This window comes from Zophobas morio, unplaced genomic scaffold, assembly GCF_036711695.1.
Source record: "Zophobas morio isolate AGI-343-1 ecotype UQ-CSIRO unplaced genomic scaffold, CSIRO_AGI_Zmor_V1 ptg000002l, whole genome shotgun sequence".
In the NCBI taxonomy this organism is placed as follows: Eukaryota; Metazoa; Arthropoda; class Insecta; order Coleoptera; family Tenebrionidae; genus Zophobas; species Zophobas morio.
Genome location: NW_026972107.1, coordinates 5,960,807 through 5,986,196, shown reverse-complemented (window position 1 = coordinate 5,986,196; position 25,390 = coordinate 5,960,807). Strand labels below are relative to the sequence as shown.

The 25,390-nt window shown below is 34.7% G+C and overlaps 1 protein-coding gene across 2 annotated transcripts in view; it reads left to right on the top strand.

The window, feature by feature from the left end:
* Positions 1 to 25,390, top strand: part of LOC135125787 (mucin-2-like) — a 32,961-nt gene that overhangs the window by 751 nt on the left and 6,820 nt on the right. For both annotated transcript variants that reach the window (XM_064051481.1, XM_064051473.1), the window contains exons 2-6: positions 22,024 to 23,658; positions 23,710 to 23,832; positions 24,017 to 24,385; positions 24,439 to 24,576; positions 25,243 to 25,389. In XM_064051481.1, the coding sequence (XP_063907551.1) occupies positions 22,024 to 23,658; positions 23,710 to 23,832; positions 24,017 to 24,385; positions 24,439 to 24,576; positions 25,243 to 25,389 (2,412 nt within the window). The remainder of the gene's footprint in view (positions 1 to 22,023; positions 23,659 to 23,709; positions 23,833 to 24,016; positions 24,386 to 24,438; positions 24,577 to 25,242; position 25,390) is intronic.

The following is a 25,390-nucleotide window of genomic DNA, read 5'->3' as shown; positions in this document are numbered from 1 at the left end:
GATCTGACGTCATTGGTCTAATTTTGAAAATTTTTGAAAATACATAATATTAAAAAGGACAATACAACTGCACAGGGTAGTGTAAAAGAGCAAATGGTCTATATTTTATAAGTAAATCTGAAAATTTTTACAAATTCAGTAGTGTGTGAAACATAAATAAAACGCATTCTACAGGGAATAAAAATCATGAAAAATACATTAAAAAAAAAGAATGAATTTTTTGATATTTTAAACAGCTTATTATACAAATAATGGTTTCATAAATTTTTTTTGATATCCATTTTAGTTACGTAAAAGCAATTTTTTAGATGACCCCAGTAACACAAATGTTTGCAAAAATGTCAGGGTCGTATTCAGTTTTATGTAGTCTTTATTTAAGATAAGCATTCAAAAATCAAACATTTTCTATTTTGTTCCCCAAATATATTTTTGGTGAAAAATTGTTTCACACGGATTTTTCTCAAAATTTGTTCATATATTTTTTTAATTGTAGCGAGCCATATTTTACGCACACCTGTATAAAACTGGTTTTCATAAGTATTTTACCGTATGTATTCTGTATATTGCAAAAATTTGTGCGACAACGTTTCTGCTTATATTGTGTTCTTCTTCAGATCTAATAAGTCCAGGGTAATTTAATGAAAAGTCGAGGTCACATCTCGATAACAGTCTATAATTTTAAAGTATTTTAGATATTATTCAAAATTTTTAATAAATCTATAAATCTTACAACGAATTTTCCTTCAAAATGAGTTCCACGAATTTTACATACTTCAAATTATAAAAGAGAAATACTATTTGATCGAAAAAATATCCTTTAGTAGGCCATGAAATTTATTTTTAAACTGCGATTTTTAATTTTGCAAGCGGTTTTTCTAAGCATTTTAACGCTGATATTTCAAAATTTTTGTGACAACGTTTCTGCCTATATGTGTTCTTCTTCAGATCTAATAGTCAATTTACCTGTTTAATGCTATGAATGACACTATAGTGGGGGCCACATCTTAAAAGTATTTTAATATTTTAAAATTTTAAAGTGGTTTCAGCACTAGTTGTTTAGATATTATTAATATTTTTGATAAATCTATAAATTTCAAAACGATTTTTTTTTTAAATGAACTACATTCAACTTAAATATTTCTAATTTGAAACAAGAAATACCATATGATCGAAAAAAGTCCTCGAGTAGGCCATGAAATTTATTTTTAAAATAATCATGTTAACATTGGCCTTATTTGCCAATTGTTTGACCGTAATTGTCAAACCGAATAAGGAACGCATCGGTGTTGCCACATCATTATTTTAAAAATAAATTTCATGGCTCACTAGAGAACTATTTTCAAAGGTGCTATAAAAATACGGTGTTTGGCAGTTTGCACTGATTTTATTTTAAATTTCAATTATACAGGGTGAGTCATTAAGTGAGCGTTTCTTGATATCTTCGTAATTAAAAAGTAAAGTTCAACTATACAGAGTGTACTGTCTGTTTTTGAGATGTAATACACAACTTATTACTCATAAAAACAACACTTTATATATTTTTACAACTCAGATTAGAATCTTAATAAGTTTTAAAACCGTAGTTTATTTTTGAAATTCCGATGCGACGTTGCCACGTTATTCCAATTTTTCTGGATTTTTTTCAGTAATGCATTGGTTCGTAAAAAATCGCAATAAGGTTAATTTTAAAATATGTGTTATAATATACACAGTGTTCATAAAAAAATTAAAAATTATTACAATTTTCAAATATCCATATTTTACATATTTTTAAATAGTATACCCTGTATTTTATTATTGTGTATTAATCTGTTAAACATTTTCTTTCGGTTTCGTTAATTACTTTCTATATGTACCTAAAGTTAATAGTTTCTCTGATTTTTTACTTTTTTAAAAGACACACTGACATATCGAAACAAAGAGAACAAAAAATAGAATAAGATACAATAATAAAATACAAGGTGTTCTATTTGGAACAATAACATTTAAAACTAAAATAAAATATTGTAACATAGATTTTGAAAATAGTCCGACTGCGATTTTTTTTAACTATTGCATCGAAAAAAAAAGGAAATTGGAATAACGTGGCAACATCGCAACTCAATTTCAAAAATAAATCATCCGAGTATGTCAAAATATATAGTATGTTCTATTTACAAAAAAGGTAAGTAGGATGATGTGTCGAAAAAACACAAAATAATTTGAGTTATGGTACTTAAAGAACCATATAACTGTATGATATCAAGGTGCCCCCCGTGTTTCACCCTGTATATTAGTTTACGTTTTGCTGAATGTAACTTGAGTATAAAAAGGCTGCGTTTGAAATAATGAAGTTCAGATTATTTTAGCATTATTAAGAGTTAAGTTTTTTAGAAATTTCTTCAAGTTTTTAGACAAAAATTTTGATACTAAAGCGGCTTCGTCCTCGGTGGACAATTTTTTTGTTTCAAAACATACTAATTTTTATTTAGAAATAAGTCGGATATAAATAAAAGGAGTTTTCAAGAAAAAATTGGTCGAAAGCTGTTTGTCAAAATCAGTCTTATCTTACCAAGTACTAGCCCCGCCCACCCGCCCTTTATTTTTTCAGAGGGTAGCGCTTGCTAGTACTTGCTAAGATAAGTCTTATTTTGGCAAATGACATGCTCTGAGACAATAGGGGTGGGTGGGCGGGGCTAGTACTTGCTCAGATGAAACTGATTTTGGCAAACGCCATACCTTCTGACAAAATACAAGGCGGGTGGGCGGGCCTAGTATTTGTTAAGATAAGACTGATTTTGGCAAATGCCATAAACTTTGAGAAATTAGGGGGCGGGTGGGCGGTGCTAGAACTTGCTAAGGTAAGACTGATTTTGCCCCTATTAAACTTATAATTGGATATTTATTTTTTAACAACTCAGTCATTAATTTTTCTGAGAAACCCTGTATAAGCAAATTTAAAAAATATTAATTATTTTCATTAATTTTTGTGAGTCACCCTGTTTAAGCAAATTTAAATGCAGTGATAGCAAATATGATTTGATAAAAAATGTGTCATGCTTACCATAAATTTAAAATCTGCAAGATTTCAAAGCATTCAGTTTGGAAACTTCAAAATTAAATTGCAAAATGTTGTTTTAAAGTTTTGATTTTTTTCAAAAATCTTGACGTTTTGGGTAAAAATTCAACACGGAGTCAAAAATTACATGTGTAGGACTATGTTATTTTAGACAATTAAAAACCCATTTTCTATGTACAATTTTGAAGTGACTTCATCATATTATGGGTGGCGATGATTAGACAAATTTTGGAAAAACCTGACTACGATTTATCTGTATATCCCCACTAAAAATATGATGACGTCATCCTAAAATCTTGCTAAAAATCCTACGTAAAATTTCAAATTAATATAGTTTGACACATTTGCCTTTTTATCTTCATTTTTACGTGATGTTATTATAATCACATAAAATAGACAAAATCGAAATTTTAGCCCAACTTTGCCAAAGGCTACTGGCTAAATTTCATAGTACTTTTTTAATTTCAAAAATCACTCTTTATACATCGGCAGTGTTCTTTAGAAATTTCTGAGCAGATTTTTGTATTACTTTAAATAAAAATTGCACACAATGTGTATGCAGCGACCATAAAACGAGTGATTTATTCACTCGTACTGCTTAACTCGGCCTTTATCCTCGTTGGGCAACTTTCACGACTCGTAATTAACTCGGATTTTAGAACTTGTACGTACCACATATATTTACTTTACGCGAAAAATAAATAAATCAGCCATAAACGGACTCACGTAACCAACAACCAAAAAACTTTTATCGCTCAAAACGCTGCCTAATTTTTTGCAACTCTCGCCCGATTTTCTAAAATTGCGAAAAAATTCCGTATGCAACGCTAGTAAAAGGAGCGTTTTCTAGTCTCGTCGTATTGTCCGACTCGGTTTTCGTCTAGGTTGCGCAACCATCGCGGAAGACACCAGGTTCCATTATTAAAAAATTCAAAAACGTGTTCCTGTTCATACTGCATTTACATCGGCAAATATTAGATAATCGACACGAGCCAAACCCCCAGTGCATTATTTAATTAACGCAAATGTAAACACGGAATGTGGGGGCATCCCCTACCCGTGTTCACTCACACAGCCGAAAATTTTTGTTTGTTTTGGTGCGAAGTACTCTTACGTCAACTTTCACCGCTTATTTGGATGCAAGAGTAACTAACTTACCATAATTCTGTGCAACTGGCCGTAGACAAAATGCGTTGATGGTAAATTGAGTTTCTCGTTTTGTGTATTATAAAACAATATGACATGCCTATAAACTTTCAATCTATAATTTCTAATAGCTTAAATTTCACTTTCGTTTGACATTTTAAGACATGGAGGTTCTTTGAACTTGTCCACTTACTTAACGCTGATTTATTAAATTGCGGCCTTTTAGTCAAGGTTCTGTTTTTGAAACGTCTAGGTCGCTCCGCGTTACTAAAAGTGTAACATTTTTATGTAAATCGGGATTTACATAACTGTTACGTCGAACTCAATTATAGTTATTTTAAGGAAATAAAACTCTGATGAATCGCAAAAACTACCGCAACGTCAGACCACAGAACTATCCATTGTAACGTTGTTTTGGTGAACCGAAATGTGTTATTAGACTAAATAGAAACAATTACGGTTATTTTATTCGTAACAATGTATTATGGATTTAATTGTTCAAGAATTAACGTAATCACGGCTTTGTCTTGGAACATGTTATTTAAATGCACGTTGTCATGTCGCTATTATGTTAATAACTTACTTTTACTCGGATTATAGTTTACCTTGTTTCACTTAGCTGCTCACCGTATGGTAAAAATGTGTGTAATGAAATCATAACTTCTTTGATTAGGTGTATGAGAAATGGTCGGTTTTATGGTGACTTTGAAAGGTGTAAACTGTATCAATACGAAAGTGTAAACCGTGCTATAATAGATAAAATTACAACACAACCTTGCCCAACAGTTAGGTCCCATTATGAGAACCAATTTTATCTCTCAATAAACTCTCGAATTAGAGAATATTGTCTGAAAGCTTTGTCGGCAATTTGTTCGAATTGTTAATGGTGGGTAGTTTTGTGTTGCAATCGAATGCAGAAAGGTCAGGGGTCTGCAATTTTTTGGTTCTTTGTTTCGTATCTATGCGCTGATCTTAATTGGAAACGCTTTTTAATTAACGTCATTTATTATGTTTAATTTGTGCAATTGCACTGACTTTAATTTTATAACTGGTTGGTTATTTTTATTTGAAAAATTCCAGCATCTCGTTTTACCTCAATAAAGAATTTTATGTTGGACGTTTTTCATCGTTCGTTAATTTTTAATTAAAATTTGCCACTAATTAAATGTCAGCACTTACACAAACCTTAATAACCGATCTTTTATATGATGTATTACACTGGAAATTAATGTTGTGTTAAATTGGTTTTAATGATGTGTTTTGCCACATCGTTGTATAACATTTACTCCTACTCTTAAATTTGAAAGAACTGTTGTTTTTCCGATTCTGTTCTGTCTTTCAGATGTTAATATAAGTATTTGTTTTACTAAATATGTTTACAAACATATATTTAAATTATGTACTTAAAAAGCCATAATTAATTTTAGTGCACAAGATCGAGGTAAAAATTTTAAATTTGTGAAACAGATCACACGAAAAGGTTACGCTGTGGTATTTTAACGAGTATTTGAATTATTGATGTCGTGACGTCACTTTAAAAAAATTGTATTTTCGTAGTTTGTGTTTTTTGAAACTAACTTTATTTTTAAACGTCACAGGTGTAAAAAATTCAGTACTGCTAATTTCATTTTTGATAATTATTTCTAGAACTAGAATCGTTCTCTACTTCGAAAGAAAAGTCGATTTTGATTAAATATTTTTTTTGTGACCGTAGATGTTTTTATTTCCTGTGCGATAAATAAGGAAGACACCGCATTAAGGTCATTTTGAGGAATGTCTACCTTAATTTTTGACATTTTATACATGGTAGAACACGAGAATGCAGGTTTCCGGTTCCGCTTATTTACTAAAAATTTATTAATCTGGATAATCCCGAAATAAAGAACTAATTAATTTTAATTAAGATGGTCTAAAATTATTTATAATGAAGATGATTTCCTGACACGAGCTATCCAAAAAAATTAGTACAATGAAAGTTTAGTATTTAATCGAAATTTATTATACGATTTATTAAAGGGATTTTAAGGATATTTTTTTTATATTAAATATTTTATTTTTTTTATTTTAATTAAACAAATTTTACTTGAAGAAATACACACTAAGATTTTGAAAATACATCCGAAATTTAGTTACAAATAATAATTATTAATTGTAATTATTGCCTCAAATGTGAGTTAGTGCAAATGTTACAGCAAAATTTGTTTTTTTTTTGGTTTTATTGTCAGGGTCTTAAGTAAAAATATTTGGAAAAAGTAGATTACATGGAAAGACGAAGATCAAAATTATAAACAATTTTAACATACTGTACATAGCATCCATGCAAAAAAATTGCAATTTAACACGTTTAAATTTCACAAGTTTTTACAAGATTAATAGGGGCAAAATCAGTTTTATCTTAACAAATACTAGGCCCGCCCACCCACCCCCAATGTTTCCAGAGGATATGTCATTTGCCGAAATAAGTCTTATCTTAGTAAGTACTAGCCCCGCCCACCCACCCTTTGCTTTCTTAGAGGGCATGACCTTTGCCAAAATCAGTCTTATCTTACCAAATAATAGCCCCGTCTACCCGCCCTTTATTTTCTCAGAAGGGAGTACTTGCTAATACTTGCTCAGATAAGACTGATTTTGGTAAACGCCATAGCCTCTGAGAAAGTAGAGGGCGGGTGGGCGGGGCTAGTACTTGGTAAGATAAGACTGATTTTGGAAAAGCCACACCCTCTGAGAAAATAGAGGGCGTCTGCGCTTACTTGTAAAGGTAAAACTTATTTTGACAAATGACATAAACTCTGAGAAAGTAGAGGGCGGGTGGGCGGGGTTAGCACTTGGTAAGATAAGACTGATTTTGCCTCTATTAAACTTGTAAAAATTTGTTAAATTTAAAAGGTGTTAAATTACATATTTCCATAGTAACGAGTTAAATTCCTAATTCTGATTGGATATTTATTTTTTAACAACTCAGTCATTAATATTTTTGGGCCATTTGCATAAGCAAATCTAAAAAATATGACTGCAATGCATAAGTAAAAACTCATCATATTTTGCACATTTAGGGTAGACTTAGGAATTTAACTCGTTATTATGGAAATTTGCAATTTAACACCTTTAAATTTCACAAGTTTTTACAAGATTAATAGGAGCACCCGCCCCCTATTTTCCCAAAGGATATGTCATTTGCCGAAATAAGTCTTATCTTAGCAAGTACTAGCCCCGCCCACCCGCCCTTTGCTTTCTTAGAAGGTATGTCATTTGCCAAAATCAGTCTTATCTTACCAAGTACTAGCCGCACCCACCCGCCGCCAATTTTCTCAGAGGGTAGTGCTTGCTAGTACTTCCTAGGATAAGTCTTATTTTGGCAAATGGCATATCCTCTGAAAAAATAGGGGCGAGTGGGCGGGGTTAGCAATTGCTCAGATAAGACTGATTTTGGCAAACGCTATACCCTCTGATAAAATAGAGGGCGGGTGGGCGGGGCTAGTACTTGCCAAGATAAGACTTATTTTGACAAATGCCATAAACTCTGAAAAAATAGGAGACGGGTGGGTGGGGTAGCATTTGCTAAGATAAGACTGATTTTGCTCCTATTAAATTTGTAAAAACTTGTTAAATTTAAAAGGTGTTTAATTGAATATTTCCATAGTAACGAGTTAAGTTCCTAAATCTGATTGGATATTTATTTTTAAAATAACTCAGTCATTAATTTTTTTGAAGCACCCTGTATAAGCAAATTTATAAAATTTCAAATATATATCCCGGCCCACCCACTCTTTACTTTCTTAGAGGGTATGTCATTTTCCAAAATCAGTCCTATCTTACGAAGTACTAGCCCCGCCCACCCACCCCCTATTTTTACATAGGATATGTCATCTGCCAAAATAAGACATATGTTAGCAAGTACTAGCCCTTCCCGCCCGCCCTTTATTTTCTCAGAAGGTTGTACTTGCTAGTACTTGCTCAGGTAAGACTAATTTTGGCAAAGGCCATACCCTCTGAGGAAGTATGGGGCGGGTAGGCGGGGTTAATACTTGCTCAGATAAGACTGATTTTGGCAAACGCCCAATCTTCTGAAATAATAGAGGGTGGGTGGGCGGGGCTAGCACTTGCAAAGGTAAAACTTATTTTGGCATATCACATAAACTATAAGAAAGTAGAGATCGGGTGGGCGGGGTTAGCACTTGATAAGATAAGATAGATTTTGCCCCTATTAAATGAATGAATTCCTAAATCTGATTGGATATTCATTTTTTAACAACTCAGTCATTAATTTTTCTGACTCACCCGGTATCAGCAAATTTAAAAAATATTAATTATATATTAAAAATAAATCACATTGTACATTTAAGATAGGATATATTCAGTAATATTTTGAGATGACGTCATCAATTTTTTAGAGGGATGAGCAAATATACTTTGGTTAAAAATGTATTATGCTTACAATAAATTTAAAACATCTGCAAGATTTCAAAGCATTCAGTTTGGAAGATTCAAAATTAAATTGTAAGATGTTGTTTTATAATTTTGATTTTTTTTCAAAAATCTGGACATTTTGGGTAGAAACTCAACACGGAGTCATAAACTACATGTGTAGGACTATGTTATTTTATACAATTTAAAACCCATTTACTATGTACTAGACGGATAGATCTAGGGGTCATGAAAGATCGAGAAAACATCTTTTTTCGAAAATTACAATTCACTTTTAAATTTTAAAGACTTTATTAGGAAACTCAAAAATCCCATATAACATAATTAGTAGTATGTGAAAATTTACACTACTTTTATTGTCGCTAATTTCATGTTTTTTACATTTCATTGCTTGTATATCATGAAGTAATGTGCCATTTCCGTATGACGGTCTGTTTATCTGTCCGTCGTTTGTCGATTGTTGAAGATTTCTTTGGAGATAATTTCTGAAACTATTAGACTGGATCTTCTAAAAGTCTTAAACGTATTTTGAGAATATTGTTTAGATGACAAAACGTAAACCAAGATTTATATAATTATCCCCACCAAAGATTTAAAAACGTCATCTCAAAATTTTGCTAAGTCAATTCTATTTAAAATATCCAAAAAATAGACTGTATTTGTGATTTATTAACACACCTCTATTTTTAGTCTTATGCAAGTAGGCTTTTGAGAAAACTATATAATAAGATTTTCAACTTAATACTTTAATACTGCTACTTTATTTATCGTCTGTCTGTCGTTATATTTTTTTGCTTATACTAAAGCTACATAAATTTATCTAAATTTTGTGAAATAATATACTCTAGGTTTATGAACCCGCCTTGATGTTATCACAGTTACTATTATTAACTATTGTAAAAAAATTTATATGTATGTTAGGAATATCGTATAGAAGGCGAAACCGTAACCAAAAATCATATGATGACGTCCCACCAAATTTTTTTAACATATTCTTGTAGTTGTGGTTTATGAATCTTGCCTTGACTTTTTACATAGACATCAAGATTTTCGCAAAAATACCAAACTGTAGACAGCCGTTTATAGGAACGGGCCTTTCTTTTTTTCTGATACTGTTGTACTATCTATTATTTTGTATGTATAGATCGAGATATATTTTTTCAAAGAAGCGGGATTTGTTGGATTATATATACTTCAGGGGCGATGGAAGTTCTGTCGAAATTTTTTCGAACTGAATTAATTGAATAATTATCATTATTCAAGACGGATTCATAAACCATACGTACAAGAATATGTTATTTTATTAAATTTAAACAATTTTGGTTAGTGCTTTACTACCTGCACGATATTCCTAACATACAAATAAAATTTGACAACAATCGGTCGGTAGTTTCCGTGATTACCTGTTTCATAAAAATCGGGACAGACAGACGATAACGAAAACGTGAGTCTAAAATCTAAAAAATTTACAAACTGAGAAATGTATACAACTGTGCCGCCTCTCAGAAAAGAAATCTATACTACAAACGAAAAGTGAAAACCGTAGTTCGTCACTGTCATATGTCAAATGAATCACGGGAGACAAAATAACTCTTCTAAATCTAGAAACAAGAAAAATTTTAATATTTGATTTTCTCAAGTGATAAATTCTAGCCCATAAATCTCGCACATGAAGCCGTAAAATTACCGAACCTCTACTGCACGTGAATGCATTTAATCTTAACAAAATACCATCTTTTAATAATGGTGGTGATTTATTATGTCATTAAGTAGTATAAAAACTTCACACGCTGTCAAAATACCCCCAATAAAGATAAAGAGGCTAAATAAACACGAAATATTGGGAGAGTAGTCCTCACAAATGAAAGAACATTCTCAAATAATAAAAGGTCATTAAGTCATCTTGACCGAAGACCTCGCTATTGACGTCTTCGTTTTTTCCAGTTATGCAACGAACGCCACTAAATGTCAGTATCAGAACAGTAAACAAAAATAAAATCTAATTACTACGACTATATTTTCAAAAAGTTGAAGAATAAATTTAAAAATGTTTATTTTTGGAAACTTTAAAAATTCGCGTACCGGGTAATTCAGAGGTAGCGTGCACCACTCGCGTACGTTCTATTCTTACATAAAGCTTAAATTCCTTACGAAACTAACCATCGTCGAAGTTTTTAGCTGCCTGTTAATTAATAAGGCAGACTTTAGCTCGCCCGGAGCCCGCACGAAAAGCACATTAATCCGAAATTAGACGTCAGAAAATCGCCCACAGCCACATCTCGCTTGCAACCGTAAAATAGCACAATTCGGCATAATCCGAAAGCACTTTTCTCATTCCATATGCATAATAGTTACGTCGTAACCCAATTTTTTCACCCATCCGACTACAACTAATTACGAACCGATCCGAAGTGAAACTTTTTATTAAAATCGGAAAAAAGCGCCCGCATAAATTATGACAAGTTATCGTACGTTATTACTTTCTTATTTAACCGTTTCCGTTGTTTATGATTAGCATTAGCACGCATTTTAGCGGAGTTATTTCGTCGGAGGTTTCTCTCCGTTTCTCCGGCGGTGATTTTTCTGTTCAAATTCACTTTCATGCTCAGTCGGCAACAGCGCGAATTTTTAATCGCACTGTTAAAAAACTGGTTGCACATTAAGGTTTACATAAATAATTTAAATCTGAAGGACGAATGAAAGGCGGGGTCCGGATTGATACAGATCCTGCAAGCGGTTTGCAGCAATATTCACGTATTAAAATTTTACACTTGGTTTATCGTGCTACGATTTAAATAACGATAAACTTAACTTTCACCGATTTCATAAAGATGACTTTTGACTTAATTAAGTCGGCGATATGCAATTTAGGAGTCGGATATGGATTAACAACGGTATCGGAATTTTTAGAAAACGCTCCGATAAAAAATTTTATTTACGAGATTGAAGAATGCAGGGAGCATCGGCAATTTCCTTTTCGTGTCTCGTTGAAAAACACATATCTAAGCTTGTTGTAATAATAATTATTGAAAGGTACTGCATTCTAATCGCCAGCCTTGACTATAAACTAATTGGCGCAAAAGCGAATTTTTTCCATGGCAATTCCATGAATTACTACACCATTCTTACGGACAATGTCGCTAAATTACGTCTAGAAAACGAAACAGTGCATAAATACAAAAAGTCATATCATTAAAAACACATAATTGTAACAATCGTCGATCCACATTATTTCGAGCTAAAACGAGTATTGTCGCATCGAAGTTTTCACTTTGAAACCACTGGTTGGAACAAAAATGTCCATTTTTAACCAAGGCAATCAAGCGTGATACAACAACACCTTTTGCTTTTAGAAAATTGTGGAAAAATCGTTATTACTACCTACGGGGTGTATTACTGTAATTAACTCTCTAGTGCGATAATATATCATAACGCTCTTTCTCGACAACAAAGGGCGTTGTCGTGACGGTTTAATCACATCCAATTAAATCCGATCGAAGGTTGTGCGGCTCGAAAATTGGTATTTGGGGCATTTGCATAAACACAATGCGAAAAGATAAACATTCGGCTTTTCTAATGTGACAGATTGACCTATGCAAATTAATCTCTTGTTTGTAATTACCAACAACGGTTAATTATACTTGCTAATTTTTCGGGCAAAATTTGGTATTTGCTCTGTGGTAATGAATCATGTACGAATGTTAATACCAAATGTCACTCATTTGGTTGATAAAAGAGTGATATTTGTGACACGACGGGGAATATGGGAGAGTATGATTGTGACTGGTTTGAAAGTGCTGCGAAACAAGATTTTTGTTTTAAAAATTTGGAACTTGTCGCAATAATGGGTTAGCGATTTCATAGTTTTCTGATTTATTATTTCAGCGGATATTGCAATAATTAAGTAGTCGAGTTAATAAGTTCGCGTCGGATTAAAATAGACAAAAAATTAATTTACTTTCAGCCTGAAATTACGATTAGAACGTTTATATATAGCAACAGTTTTTTTTAATGATGTGGAAATCAAACAAGAAAATTGAATGGCTGGAAAAAAAATTTCATTATGTCTAAGACTATGCCTCATATGTGAATTTATCGAGACATGGTTTTTGTTGAAAATAAATATTTCCGTACCAAGCTGATTTGATATTAAAATAAATACATAAATGACTAATGAAAAATTCAAGGCGCAGGGACAAAAACTCACATGGGTTGGCTTAGCCTCTGGCTGGAATGTGACCAAAATTTTCCCGATGTAAAATCGTAGAAGTAAAACAACTGAAAAATGAAAACCATATTTTTCATAACCATTTGTAAAATATAATTTACACATCTCATTAAATCCGGAAGTTTAATTTTGCGACAGTTCTATGTCGGAGACTATAACTTAGGCCAAAAAAACTAATAAAGAAACACGGCAATTGATAGTACTGATCCCGTTGTTTAAGTAATTATTGCAATTATAGCCTTTGGAATAAACATCGTTACAACTTCCTCATTGTTTTCGACCTCACGCAATGTCGTAAGATGTTGCAGGATAATTAGTGTAGATGTTTGTATGTCTTGTATTGATGTACTGAATGCAAAAACATTTGAAAAGTTGGATCACGTTTTTTCCAAAGTCCGTTTAACTCTTTTTGTTAGTTGATATTCTTGCAAGAGTTACTGATTTTTTGAAAACAAAATGTCATGACATTTATGTCAAATTTTTTGAGGTTATGACGGTACGTAATCTAAAAGCCAAACACTTAACACTAATGCATTATATTGTTATACTTCCTATTTTTTCTACTTTTGGTTCTGTACAAAGCAAGAATTAAATTTCTGTACAACCTTGTCATTCATTATTGTTTAGGATTACCTAATCTACTATTCTGAAATCTTTGAGCGTACCTTGAAATTATCGCGAATTTGGTAAAAGGTTAAACACATTCTCTTAGTTTGCCCCCCTCAAAAAACTGATGACGTCAATTTAAAATCTTTTAAGTGAATCCTAGTTTGAGGACGTTGTACATCATACCACTTTATGTATATTTTTAGATAATCTGATCCCTTTTTTGGGTTTTATAATTATACTTCATTTTTTTCTAAAGTCGATGCGACGTTGTCAAGTTATTTCAATTTTTTTTTTTTTAATAAAAATATGGAAGTATGATATTTTTTACATTGGTGTTGTATTTAAAAAATAGATTTTTAATATGCAGTGTGTTTATAAAAAATACCGTATTATAAATTTCAAATACTGATGTTTCAGATTCTTTAAATACAACACACTGTATTTTATTACTGCATTTTTACTCTATTTTATTCTCTGTCTTTTCATGTTTGTGAATATGTTTAACATAGGACTTATGGCAAAATGTTTTTTTTACTAAACAACAGCCTTTTTTGAACTTAACGGGATATAACTCCAAAACGGCACAACATACCTTATTTCGGTTGGAAGCACTCGACTTCTTGAAGCTTTCTAGTTTCATGAGCAAATTTTCAGAACGGATACTGGATCCGTTTAGTATGGGATGACGAATATGTAGGAAGGTGTCATTTTTGATTCAAGAACAACTTTTTTTCAAGTTTAACAAGACATAACTTCAAAATGGTGCAAGATAGGATATTGCGGTTTGAAGCATTAGATTTCTTGATGCTTTCTAGTCCTGTGAGCAAATTTTTATACCGAATGCACGATCCGTTTAGAAGGGAGTGACGATTATATGGGAAAGTGTCATTTTTTGACTTTTTCCAAATTTAACGAGGCGTAATTCCAAAATGGCACAAGATATCGCTTTTCGGTTTGAAACATTCGATTTCTGGAAGTTTTCTACTTCTATGAACAAATCTTCAGATCCGATACGCTACGTGTTTAGTTTGGATTGACGAATATGTGGAAAGATGCATTTTTGTGTTAAAGAACAGCCTTTTTTCAAATTCAACAAGACATAACCTCAAAATGGTGCAAGGTATGGTCTTTCGGTTTGAATCATTCTATTTTCTGGTTTTCTAGTTCTATGAGCAAATTTTCAGATAGCATGTACTGTGTGTTGAGATTGGAGTGACGAATATGTGGAAAGGCGTCATTTTTGTGTTGAAGAATAGCCTTTTTTCAAATTTAAGAAGGCATAACTTCAAAATGGTACATTATAGAGCTTTGTGGTTTGAAGCGTTAGATTTCTTAAAGCTTTCTAGTGCTGTAACCAAATTTTTATACCGAATACATTATCCGTTTAGTATGGAGTGAGGATTATGTAAGAAAGTGTAATTTTTTCACTTAAGAAAGAATTAGAGCCTTTTCTCAAATTTGAAGAGGCATAACTTCAGAACGGCATAAGCTATCGCATTGCGGTTTGGAGCAGTAGATTCCTTGAAGCCTTTTAGTTCTACAGACAAATTTTCAAAGTGGGTGCTGGATCCGTTTAGTATGGGATGACGATTATATAGGAAAGTGTCATTTTTTGACCTAAAAAAGAACCTTTTTTCAAATTTTACAAGACATAACTCCCAAATGGCACAAGATGAAGCCTTTCGGTTTGAAGCATTAGATTTCTTGAAGTTTTCTAGTTCTGTGAACAAATTTTTATACCGAGTACAAGATCGGTTGAGTATTAGATGACAATTATGTAGGAAAGTGTCATTTTTTGACTTAAAAAAGAACCTTTTTTCAAATTTAACGAGGCATAACTTGAGAACGGCATAAGCTATCGCATTGCGGTTTGAAGCACTAGATTCCCTGACGCCTTTTAGTTCTACAGACAAATTTTCAAAGTAGGTCTTGGATCCGTTTAGTATGGGATGGCGATTATATAGGAAAGTGTCATTTTTTGACCTAAAAAAGAACCTTTTTTCAAATTTTACAAGACATAACTCCCAAATGGCACAAGATGAAGCCTTTCGGTTTGAAGCATTAGATTTCTTGAAGTTTTCTAGTTCTGTGAACAAATTTTTATACCGAGTACAAGATCGGTTGAGTATTAGATGACAATTATGTAGGAAAGTGTCATTTTTTGACTTAAAAAAGAACCTTTTTCAAATTTAACGAGGCATAACTTGAGAACGGCATAAGCTATCGCATTGCGGTTTGAAGCACTAGATTCCCTGAAGCCTTTTAGTTCTACAGACAAATTTTCAAAGTAGGTCTTGGATCCGTTTAGTATGGGATGGCGAATATGTAGGAAGATGTCATTTTTGACTCAAAAACAGCCTTTTTTTCAAATTTAACAGGACACAACTCCCAAATGGCACAAGATAAAGACTTTCGGTTTGAAGTATTCGATTTCTTGAAGTTTTCTAGTACTATGAACAAATTTTTGTACCGAATACACGATCCGTTTAGTATTGGATGACGATTATGTTGGAAAGTGTCACTTTTGACTTAAGAAATAACCTTTTTTCAAATTTAATGAGACATAATTTCAGAACGGCTTAAGTTACAGTGTTGCGGTTTGAAGCATTAGATTCCTTGAAGTCTTTTAGTTCTACAAGCAAATTTTCAAAGCGGGTGTTATATCCATTTAGTATAGGATGGTGAATATATAGCAAGGTGTCATTTTTTACCCAAAAACAGCCTTTTTTTCAAATTTAACAAGACTTAACTCCCAAATGGCACAAGATGAAGCCTTTCGGTTTGAAGCATTAGATTTCTTGAAGTTTTCTAGTTCTGTGAACAAATTTTTATATCGAGTACAGGATCGGTTGAGTATTAGATGACAATTATGTAGGAAAGAGTCATGTTTTGACTTAAAAAAGAACCTTTTTTCAAATTTAACGAGGCATAACTTGAGAACGGCATAAGCTATCGCATTGCGGTTTGAAGCACTAGATTCCCTGACGCCTTTTAGTTCTACAGACAAATTTTCAAAGTAGGTCTTGGATCCGTTTAGTATGGGATGGCGAATATGTAGGAAGATGTCATTTTTGACTCAAAAACAGCCTTTTTTTTCAAATTTAATAGGACACAACTCCCAAATGGCACAAGATAAAGACTTTCGGTTTGAACTATTCGATTTCTTGAAGTTTTCTAGTACTATGAACAAATTTTTGTACCGAATACACGATCCGTTTAGTATTGGATGATGATTATGTTGGAAAGTGTCACTTTTGACTTAAGAAATAACCTTTTTTCAAATTTAATGAGACATAATTTCAGAACGGCTTAAGTTACAGTGTTGCGGTTTGAAGCATTAGATTCCTTGAAGTCTTTTAGTTCTACAAGCAAATTTTCAAAGCGGGTGTTACATCCATTTAGTATAGGATGGTGAATATATAGCAAGGTGTCATTTTTTACCCAAAAACAGCTTTTTTTTCAAATTTAACAAGACTTAACTCCCAAATGCCACAAGATGAAGCCTTTCGGTTTGAAGCATTAGATTTCTTGAAGTTTTCTATTTCTGGGAGCAAATTTTTATACCGAATACACGATCCGTTCAGTATTGGATGACGATTATATAGGAAAGTGTCATTTTTTGACCTAAAAAAGAGCGTTTTTTCAAATTTGAGGAGGCATAACTTCAGAACCGCATAAGTTATCGCATTGCGGTTTGAAGCATTAGATTCCTCCAAGCCTTTAGTTCTACAGACAAATTTTCAAAGCGGGTGGTGGATCCGTTTAGTATGGGATGGCGAATATATAGGAAGGTATCATTTTTGACTCGAAAACAACCTTTTTTTCCAATTTAACAAGACACAACTCCTAATGGCACAAGATGAAGCCTTTCGGTTTGAAGCATTAGATTTGTTGAAGTTTTCTAGTTCTGTGAACAAATGTTTATACCGAGTACAGGATCGGTTGAGTATTAGATGACAATTATGTAGGAAAGAATCATGTTTTGACTTAAAAAAGAACCTTTTTTCAAATTTAACGAGGCATAACTTGAGAACGGCATAAGCTATTGCATTGTGGTTTGAAGCACTAGATTCCTTGAAGCTTTTTAGTTCTACAGACAAATTTTCAAAGTAGGTCTTGGATCCGTTTAGTATGGGATGGCGAATATGTAGAAAGGTGTCATTTCTGACTCAAAAACAGCCTTTTTTTTTCAAATTTAACAGGACACAACTCCCAAATGGCACAAGATAAAGACTTTCAGTTTGAAGTATTCGATTTCTTGAAGTTTTCTAGTACTATGAACAAATTTTTGTACCGAATACACGATCCGTTTAGTATTTGATGACGATTATGTTGGAAAGTGTCACTTTTGACTTAAGAAATAACCTTTTTTCAAATTTAATGAGACATAATTTCAGAACAGCTTAAGTTACAGCGTTGCGGTTTGAAGCATTAGATTGCTTGAAGTCTTTTAGTTCTACAAGCAAATTTTCAAAGCGGGGTTACATCCATTTAGTATAGGATGGTGAATATATAGCAAGGTGTCATTTTTGACCCAAAAACAGCCTTTTTTTCAAATTTAACAAGACTTAACTCCCAAATGGCACAAGATGAAGCCTTTCGGTTTGAAGCATTAGATTTCTTGAAGTTTTCTAGTTCTGTGAACAAATTTTTATACCGAGTACAGGATCGGTTGAGTATTAGATGACAATTATGTCGGAAAGTGTCATTTTTTGACTTAAAAAAGAACCTTTTTTCAAATTTAACGAGGCATAACTTGAGAACGGCATAAGCTATCGCACTGCAGTTTGACGCACTAGATTCCTTCAAGTCTTTTAGTTCTACACGCAAATTTTCAAAGCGGGTGCTGGATCCGTTTAGTATGGGATGCCGAATATGTAGGAAGGTGTCATTTCTGACTCAGAAACAGCTTTTTTTCAAATTTAACAAGACACAACTTTCAATTGGAACGAGATATCGCCTTTCGGTTAGAAACATTTGATTCCTTTGAGTTTTCTAGTTTTATGAGCAGATTTTTAGCCCGGATATTCCATCCGTTTGCCCTGAAGTGGAGAATGTGTAAGGTGTCATTTTTTATTGAAGAAATAGCCTTTTTTTCAAATTTAACAGGACATAATTCCGAAACGGTACATGATATCGTCTTTCGGTTTGAAGCATTCGATCTCTGGAAACCTTTTAATTCCATGTGCAAATTCTGAGGTGCATTTAGTTTGGAGAGACGAATATTTTTGTCGTAACTCAAAGATAAAGACCGCACAAAAAATGTAGGACATCGTCGAAATGTCGTGATTTTTTCAAACAATTACCATTACGCAAGCAGCCGTACGAGTGCACTTATCAGTACTTACATACTTTTACAACATTTTTAAATGGATCGTCGAGTTAACCAAACCCACTACAATTGTGCAAAAGGATTACTGTCTTATCTCAAAGTAAATGTGAAATTACCCGTGTATGTCACTATCTTGCACAGCACTTGCCTCCCGATGAAATAGTAAGTGAAACGAAACCACACAAAAAATTATCATTAATTGAAACCACTACTTTGAGTAGAAATTACTCAACATGAATTTACTCGCTAATAAGAGATTAAGGAGAAATAAGACCGTCGATGTAATAATAAGACATACCTCGACCTTTCTCTTCCTTATAGTTATTGAAAACAAGCAAAACAGTTAAGGTTTTGAAGAAGAACCAAACGAAAAAAACGCACTTTCGCCACTTAAATGGTCATAAATTTTAGAGACACTCAAGGTGGCAATAAAATTGTACTTAAATAAAAAAAATCGAGCATTCATATTTAGGTTTAAAAGTGCAATAAATTTGCCAAAATATTTTTAATATCGTAGTGTGAAATTTACGAGGTAGATCGCTCTCCCAATATACTTATATACTTAGCTAACTAGCTATTAAATTCTGTTTGTTAGCAGTTGCATTCGTTAATTAAATTGTAAATAGAACCGTTATGTGACAACTTTTTAGAACGACTAGGTGTTTACAGTCATGTATATTCAACTAGTACGTGTTTAATTATAATTATCCTTTTCTATATCTCCAGCAAAATACACGTTGATATTTAACTACTTATTATTAAAAACCAGTTGCCACAATCCGGTACCAAGATCGCTAAAAGCTAAAAGGTGCTTCATAATCGACTCCCACATCGGTTTTAAATCACGTTATTTTTTAATTGTTATCAGGTACTTTTTCTAACTTGATTTGACAAAGTGATTTACAAACGACCTAATTAGCTTTTAAGCATTACAAGCGCACTTAAATGTTAATGTTTCTTAAAGACTGCAATTAGTCTTCAAGTATCGACGTGCTCATCCTTGAGTCCATTCCTCGAGATCCAAAAATTGTTCAAAATAATTAGGCGAACCGTACGCACATAATTCATAATTCAGCATTTTTAAGTGCACTTTCACTTTTATTTCGACAAATCCGACATTGCGGTCAATACTGAGTTATTAATTTTAATTACTTACTTAGGAAAAGTAAAGGATGCGTCAAGGCGGCGATTTCAATAAAGTTATGTCGTACCGCTATAAACGTAAATGTCATTCTATGCAGATCAGTACCCACTTTAAGTAAATCAGTGTAAAAAATGTTGCCCTTAATGGCACGTAGTTTCGCATCCTTGGCATTTGAGGATTTATGAGGCGATTTTGGCAGCTACCCTCAATGCGACGTTTTGCAAGAGGAAATTGATCGGATTAATTGGAAGTGACGGCTGAAATTATCTTGAGCGTTACCTTGTTATTTTATTCAATTACTAGAGATAGAATAATTGCATGTTTGCCTTATGAAACAGGCGCATTTCTTGCGTTTGTCCGTCAGGAAAATTGGCTAGATTGTGGATTTTCTAAGTTACGCAAGTACGATTTTTAGCGATTTAATTACACTTAGCGTTGCGTAAGTGGAACGAAAGTGAGTACGTAGGGCGCGATGTTTTGGAAATTTTCGGAATCTTCGTCGCCGCTGGTGCATAGAAAGCGCTTAATTATTTTTAATCTGGTCAATTAAAGGTACACTTACGTAAGCGGCGATAATTTTAATTAAGGAAATTGGATTTTTGCATAGTCGTTTCAAAAATCATCGCACTTGCACAATAAATTCGATATGACAACAGCTAAACTTTCTATGTCGGAGCTTTTAACAAAAAAAGACTTTCACAACGCGTAAGCATGTGGCTTGCGGTATCTCAATTAAGACTGATAACGATTACGTGGAAATTGAGCTAATTAGGAAAACAAGTAGAGAAGATGAACTACAATTACGTTTTGAATGAACACACCTCGGGTTTCACTAGGAACCGGACAGTGGCGTAACAGCGGACAAACCCGGAGGAAAATCGAGATTTGTATCTACAATAAATTTTCTAAAGGTTACCTGCTCCGATTTAGCGACTTTGCGAAATGAAATTCACCACGGTTACCAAGTTACACACAGCGATTCGATAAGTGGTCGGCGTGGATTTTGAAAATTGCCAATTTTATGCTTTCTGGTGAACAATAATGGAACGCTGTTGAACTCGTTCTTTGTTCGCGGCTATTATTTCAATGTCGTGAAAAAATACTTAACGAAAAGCGGGTTTTTTGCTCCTCGATTTTATTTCTTCACTATACCGGAATAATAAACAAACTTGTTGACATTTAAATGTAGCAGGTACAAGGTGATCAGTCTTTCATGTGTGCTCGAGAATTTTTTGAGCATTGTGGTAGGCACTCGCTTGGATAATTTGATTTCGCAAAGGTATTAGCAGCACTTAGAACAAATCAAGAATCAAGGTTGATAATCATGATACGGTGATTGTTTCAGCAAGGTGTTCATTAGATGGAATTCGGAACTGATCTTAATTATACGTAACCCAAATTCGTGGACCAAGACTACAAAATTAGTCCCAATCTGTGATTTTCCTTTATTTATTATTAATTTATTCATTATACGCAAACAAGCTTTTTTTGTTTTCACTGTCATAAAACCACTTATATAAGCGTGGCGCTCGCTTCGCTCGCTCCAGTTATGTCATTAAGCTGGATATTTACTACCAACGTCGACACTCTGAACGTAAAGTTACTACCACGTAGTCATGCTATGACTCTCTCTAGCTATTTCTTAAAAAAAAAACTTATAACATTCCCTTTTTCACACAGTCGCTATCATGTCATCGTTAGTTTCTATGTACAAATTTAACTTGATGACTCCGTTGTTTGACATTACCTAACCTAATCTCAGATGGCAACAAGTTAGTTTCTCTTCAATTTTGCAAATGCAGTCCGCCCAAAACCGCCAAAGAATCTCAAGGAAATAAGTCGTCCGTGGGCGCCCTGTCCCACCTTTCATGGGTGTTGCAAGCCCACCCGATTTCTTCTCATCGCTTTATCGAGAAAATGCATACAATCAAACTCCAAATTACACCACTGCAACTTTCTTCTCTCTTCACAAATTAGTGGGCTTTTGAGTAACGATTTATCGCAACAATCAATTTGTAACGCGACCTTGTTTTTAATTTAGTTGTTGCAAGCCGATAAAATAACGAAACTTGTTCTTGCAGAAGTCTGAACTGTTATCAGAAAACGAACCCTCGCCGAAAACCGCGAGACGAGGCCGAGCAAGGTTTACGGCGACTTCGGAGTCGCCGCAGGTGGAAGACCAGAGACGTCCCGAGCCTGTGGCTCGACGGCTGGCGTCGAGAAGGAGATCTGAGAGTCACTCGGAAGTCCCTCCTAGAAGAGGGTACGAGGTTGACGAAGCCGTCGACGATGTACCGATCGAGACGTTCAGGAAACACACGAAAGCGAAGGTGTTGACGGAAAGCAAGTACGAAGCGAGGAATTTGCCACCTTCGAATTCTTTGTTCCAACCGTCTACCACAGAGAGCATTGATGATATTATTAAAAGTATTGGGAGCGATGCTCTTGATACCACGATTCCGGTGTCGGCTACTGTGTCGACGAGTTTGGAACCGCAACCGTCTGAATTGACTTCAAGCGAACTATCAAAAATTGATAATGAGATTAGTAGAACGCAACCGGATACGACGACACCATCGACTACCAGAACGACGAAAAGAAGTAACGGAAGGTCGCGGGTTGCGAGTGGTGCGAGTGCTACGAGTGCTCCCACTGTTGCCTCTCGTACGCGTTCAAGAGCAAGAGCTACCAGAAGACCAGAAGAACAAGCCGCACCTACGCATTCTGGTAGGACGGTTCATAGAGGGACAAGACGAAGAACTGAAAGCTTGAACGTTGAGGCAAGAACTAGAGGACCTGCCACTGCTGAAACTGTAGCCCAGCCAGTACGGTCACGTACCGTGGAAGCTAGAACTAGAGGACCTTCAGTCATTGCGTCTGCTGAATCTGTAGAATTACCATCACGCTCTCGTAGCGGTAGAAGAATAGGAATTGCCGCTCGACGAACAGAAGAGTCTAAATCTCCGGAAAGAGTCACTCTTGATGTGATACCCTCACGCAAACCGAGTAGTCGAAGAGGTCCAGAAACAACAACAGTAAGAAGTCGATCGAGAGGGCGTTCCAGAGAAGTACCACCAGTCATAGACGAACAAAAACTAGAAGTACTGCCACTGTTTGAACGAGAATCGAAAACAGTCCGACCGGTTAGGAAGTTTGTTGCTAGAAGAAGAAATCTTAACTCTGCTGAAGAAGTAGAGACTAGTGCTACCGAAAATGACGTCAAGGTTGCCCCTAAACCCCCAAAACAGTCAGTGATTGTGGAAACCAGAACCGAATCAAGCGTTAAACGAAGGAAAACCGTCAGTAAAGTCGTTAGAAGTACTACTAAACCAACAACCAAAGCGACTGTTAAAACTACAACTAGACCCACTACGAAGCCACCTGTAAAAACCACTAAACCGACAAGAGCAAGTACGAAGGCCACAACACCGACTATCAAAACAACCCTCCAGACCAGCAAACCGCTAATCAAAGAGTCAGTCGTTTCTGAAATAACCGAGGTCACTTCTAAAAGAACCATAACGAGGAACAAACTCGGGAGACCTAAAACGGAAGCACCTAAATTCGTACCACGAGGCGGGAAAAAGTCTGAAGTAAATCTGTCAAACGTGAAGAAAAATAAGTCGAGTTTGACGAGCTCTGAGGAAGAAATTGACGACACCGACAATTACCCTGAACCTTTCAAAGCGTTAATTCAGGCTAAAAAGCAGAAAAAAGTAAGCATTGTTTAATGAATAATGGGATAACAATGACCCGGGATGTTTTAGGAGTCAAGGTCGCCGCAACGCCATGTAACTGCATCTCCAGCAGTCACGAAGACCACCGAGAAGGTCGTGAACTCTTCGCCTAGTACAACGACGCAAGTTATATCATCGGAAGCAAATCGCCAGGTAAAATTATACGAACAATTGTGTGGTTCAGTTTGACCCTTGCTTAACGTAACAACTTTTAAAAAGAGAAAGTGGTTTAGTAAAACTAGTTTAATACGAATGAACGCTTGATTAATAAAGAAGTAAGTACCACGTTGCAACAGATTATTTTGTCATAGTTTATATGTGTTGATGATTTTCGCAGCTCGAAGACTCCGAAAACGAACTGGATCCATCGAAGGCCTCGCGAACCACGAGACGTCGGTTTTCGCAAACTACCGAAAAAACCACCAGATCGACGGAAAAACCCACCAGACTGACGGAAAAAACGGTTAAACCGACCGAAAAGGTCACGAGACCGCCAAGGAAGAACAAATTTGCGCGATCTACCACCGCAGCGCCGTCGCCGACCCCCGAGCATCGTTTCCATGCCAAGTTTAACAACGAACCAGAAGCTACGAGTAGCGCTCCGGTGAAATCCGGTAGGGGCTTCTCGCCGAAACCTCCTCGAGGGGTATACAGCAGCCGAAAAACGAAAGAAAGTTACACAAAGAACAAGAGTACAACGGCACAGGTAAAAGTGAAACTTGCGTAAATATTACAGTGGTAATGTAAAAATTGCTCTAGATTCCGATCTCGAAAAAATCGAATCGGTACAGTTCGAGATATCGCAACGACGCCTCTTCAAGAGGTGCCATTCGAACGAGCACCAACGCCCCGGCGTATCTGCCGACCATTCCGACCATCACCCCGCCGACGACTTCGGTAAGTTGGTTTTGAGGCACGAGGTGATCCTTGACTGGTCACTTCTGACGTGAAATAGTACACCTTGACTTAAATCACACCAATATTAATCAACTTTTGGCACCCATTCTAACAACTTTATCTTTGCTTAAGGAATATGTTTGGCCAGAAGAAGAAAATATTGAGTACAGTTGGTCTTTCTCACGCTTAAACTGAGAAGTGTCTTCACTGCTTCATCACCTGCTTCCACTCCTCTTCTACATTGTTTAATATAACCCTAGATACAATATATATCACTGGTGTGGGTTTTAAGTTTACAGTAAGTACATGTACAGATATTTATACTTATCTGGCCTCCGGTTACTCAGACCGTATTTATCAAACTACCTCTTCTGAACCGTCACAGTGAACAAAGCCAGTAACAAAGTATGAATACGATACAAGTATTTTGTGTACCGTTCTATTTAAGATAGCTTTAAGAAGAGGTGTACTATTTTATTTTTTTTATACTTTTATAAATACACACATTTTATAATAAAAGCATCACAAACAGGACCTTTGTTTTTATTTTTTCAAGTAAGGTATGTAAATACGGCGGTTTGCACGCTGTTTGCTGATAATTAACCATTTGGACCATGGTGTTCCAACCGTCCTTTTCCCCAGGGTTTAATCTCGAAACGTTTGCAGGTAAAATCATCAGTTGCATACCACGATAAAGACTTGGGAGTGGAGGTAATCAGTTTCGATGACCCTGTGAATACGGTACCCTCAGCAAATCTAGTTAGCGGAGAATATCTCTCTTCCTCGACCGAAAACCACCTTACTAGTCCCTTGG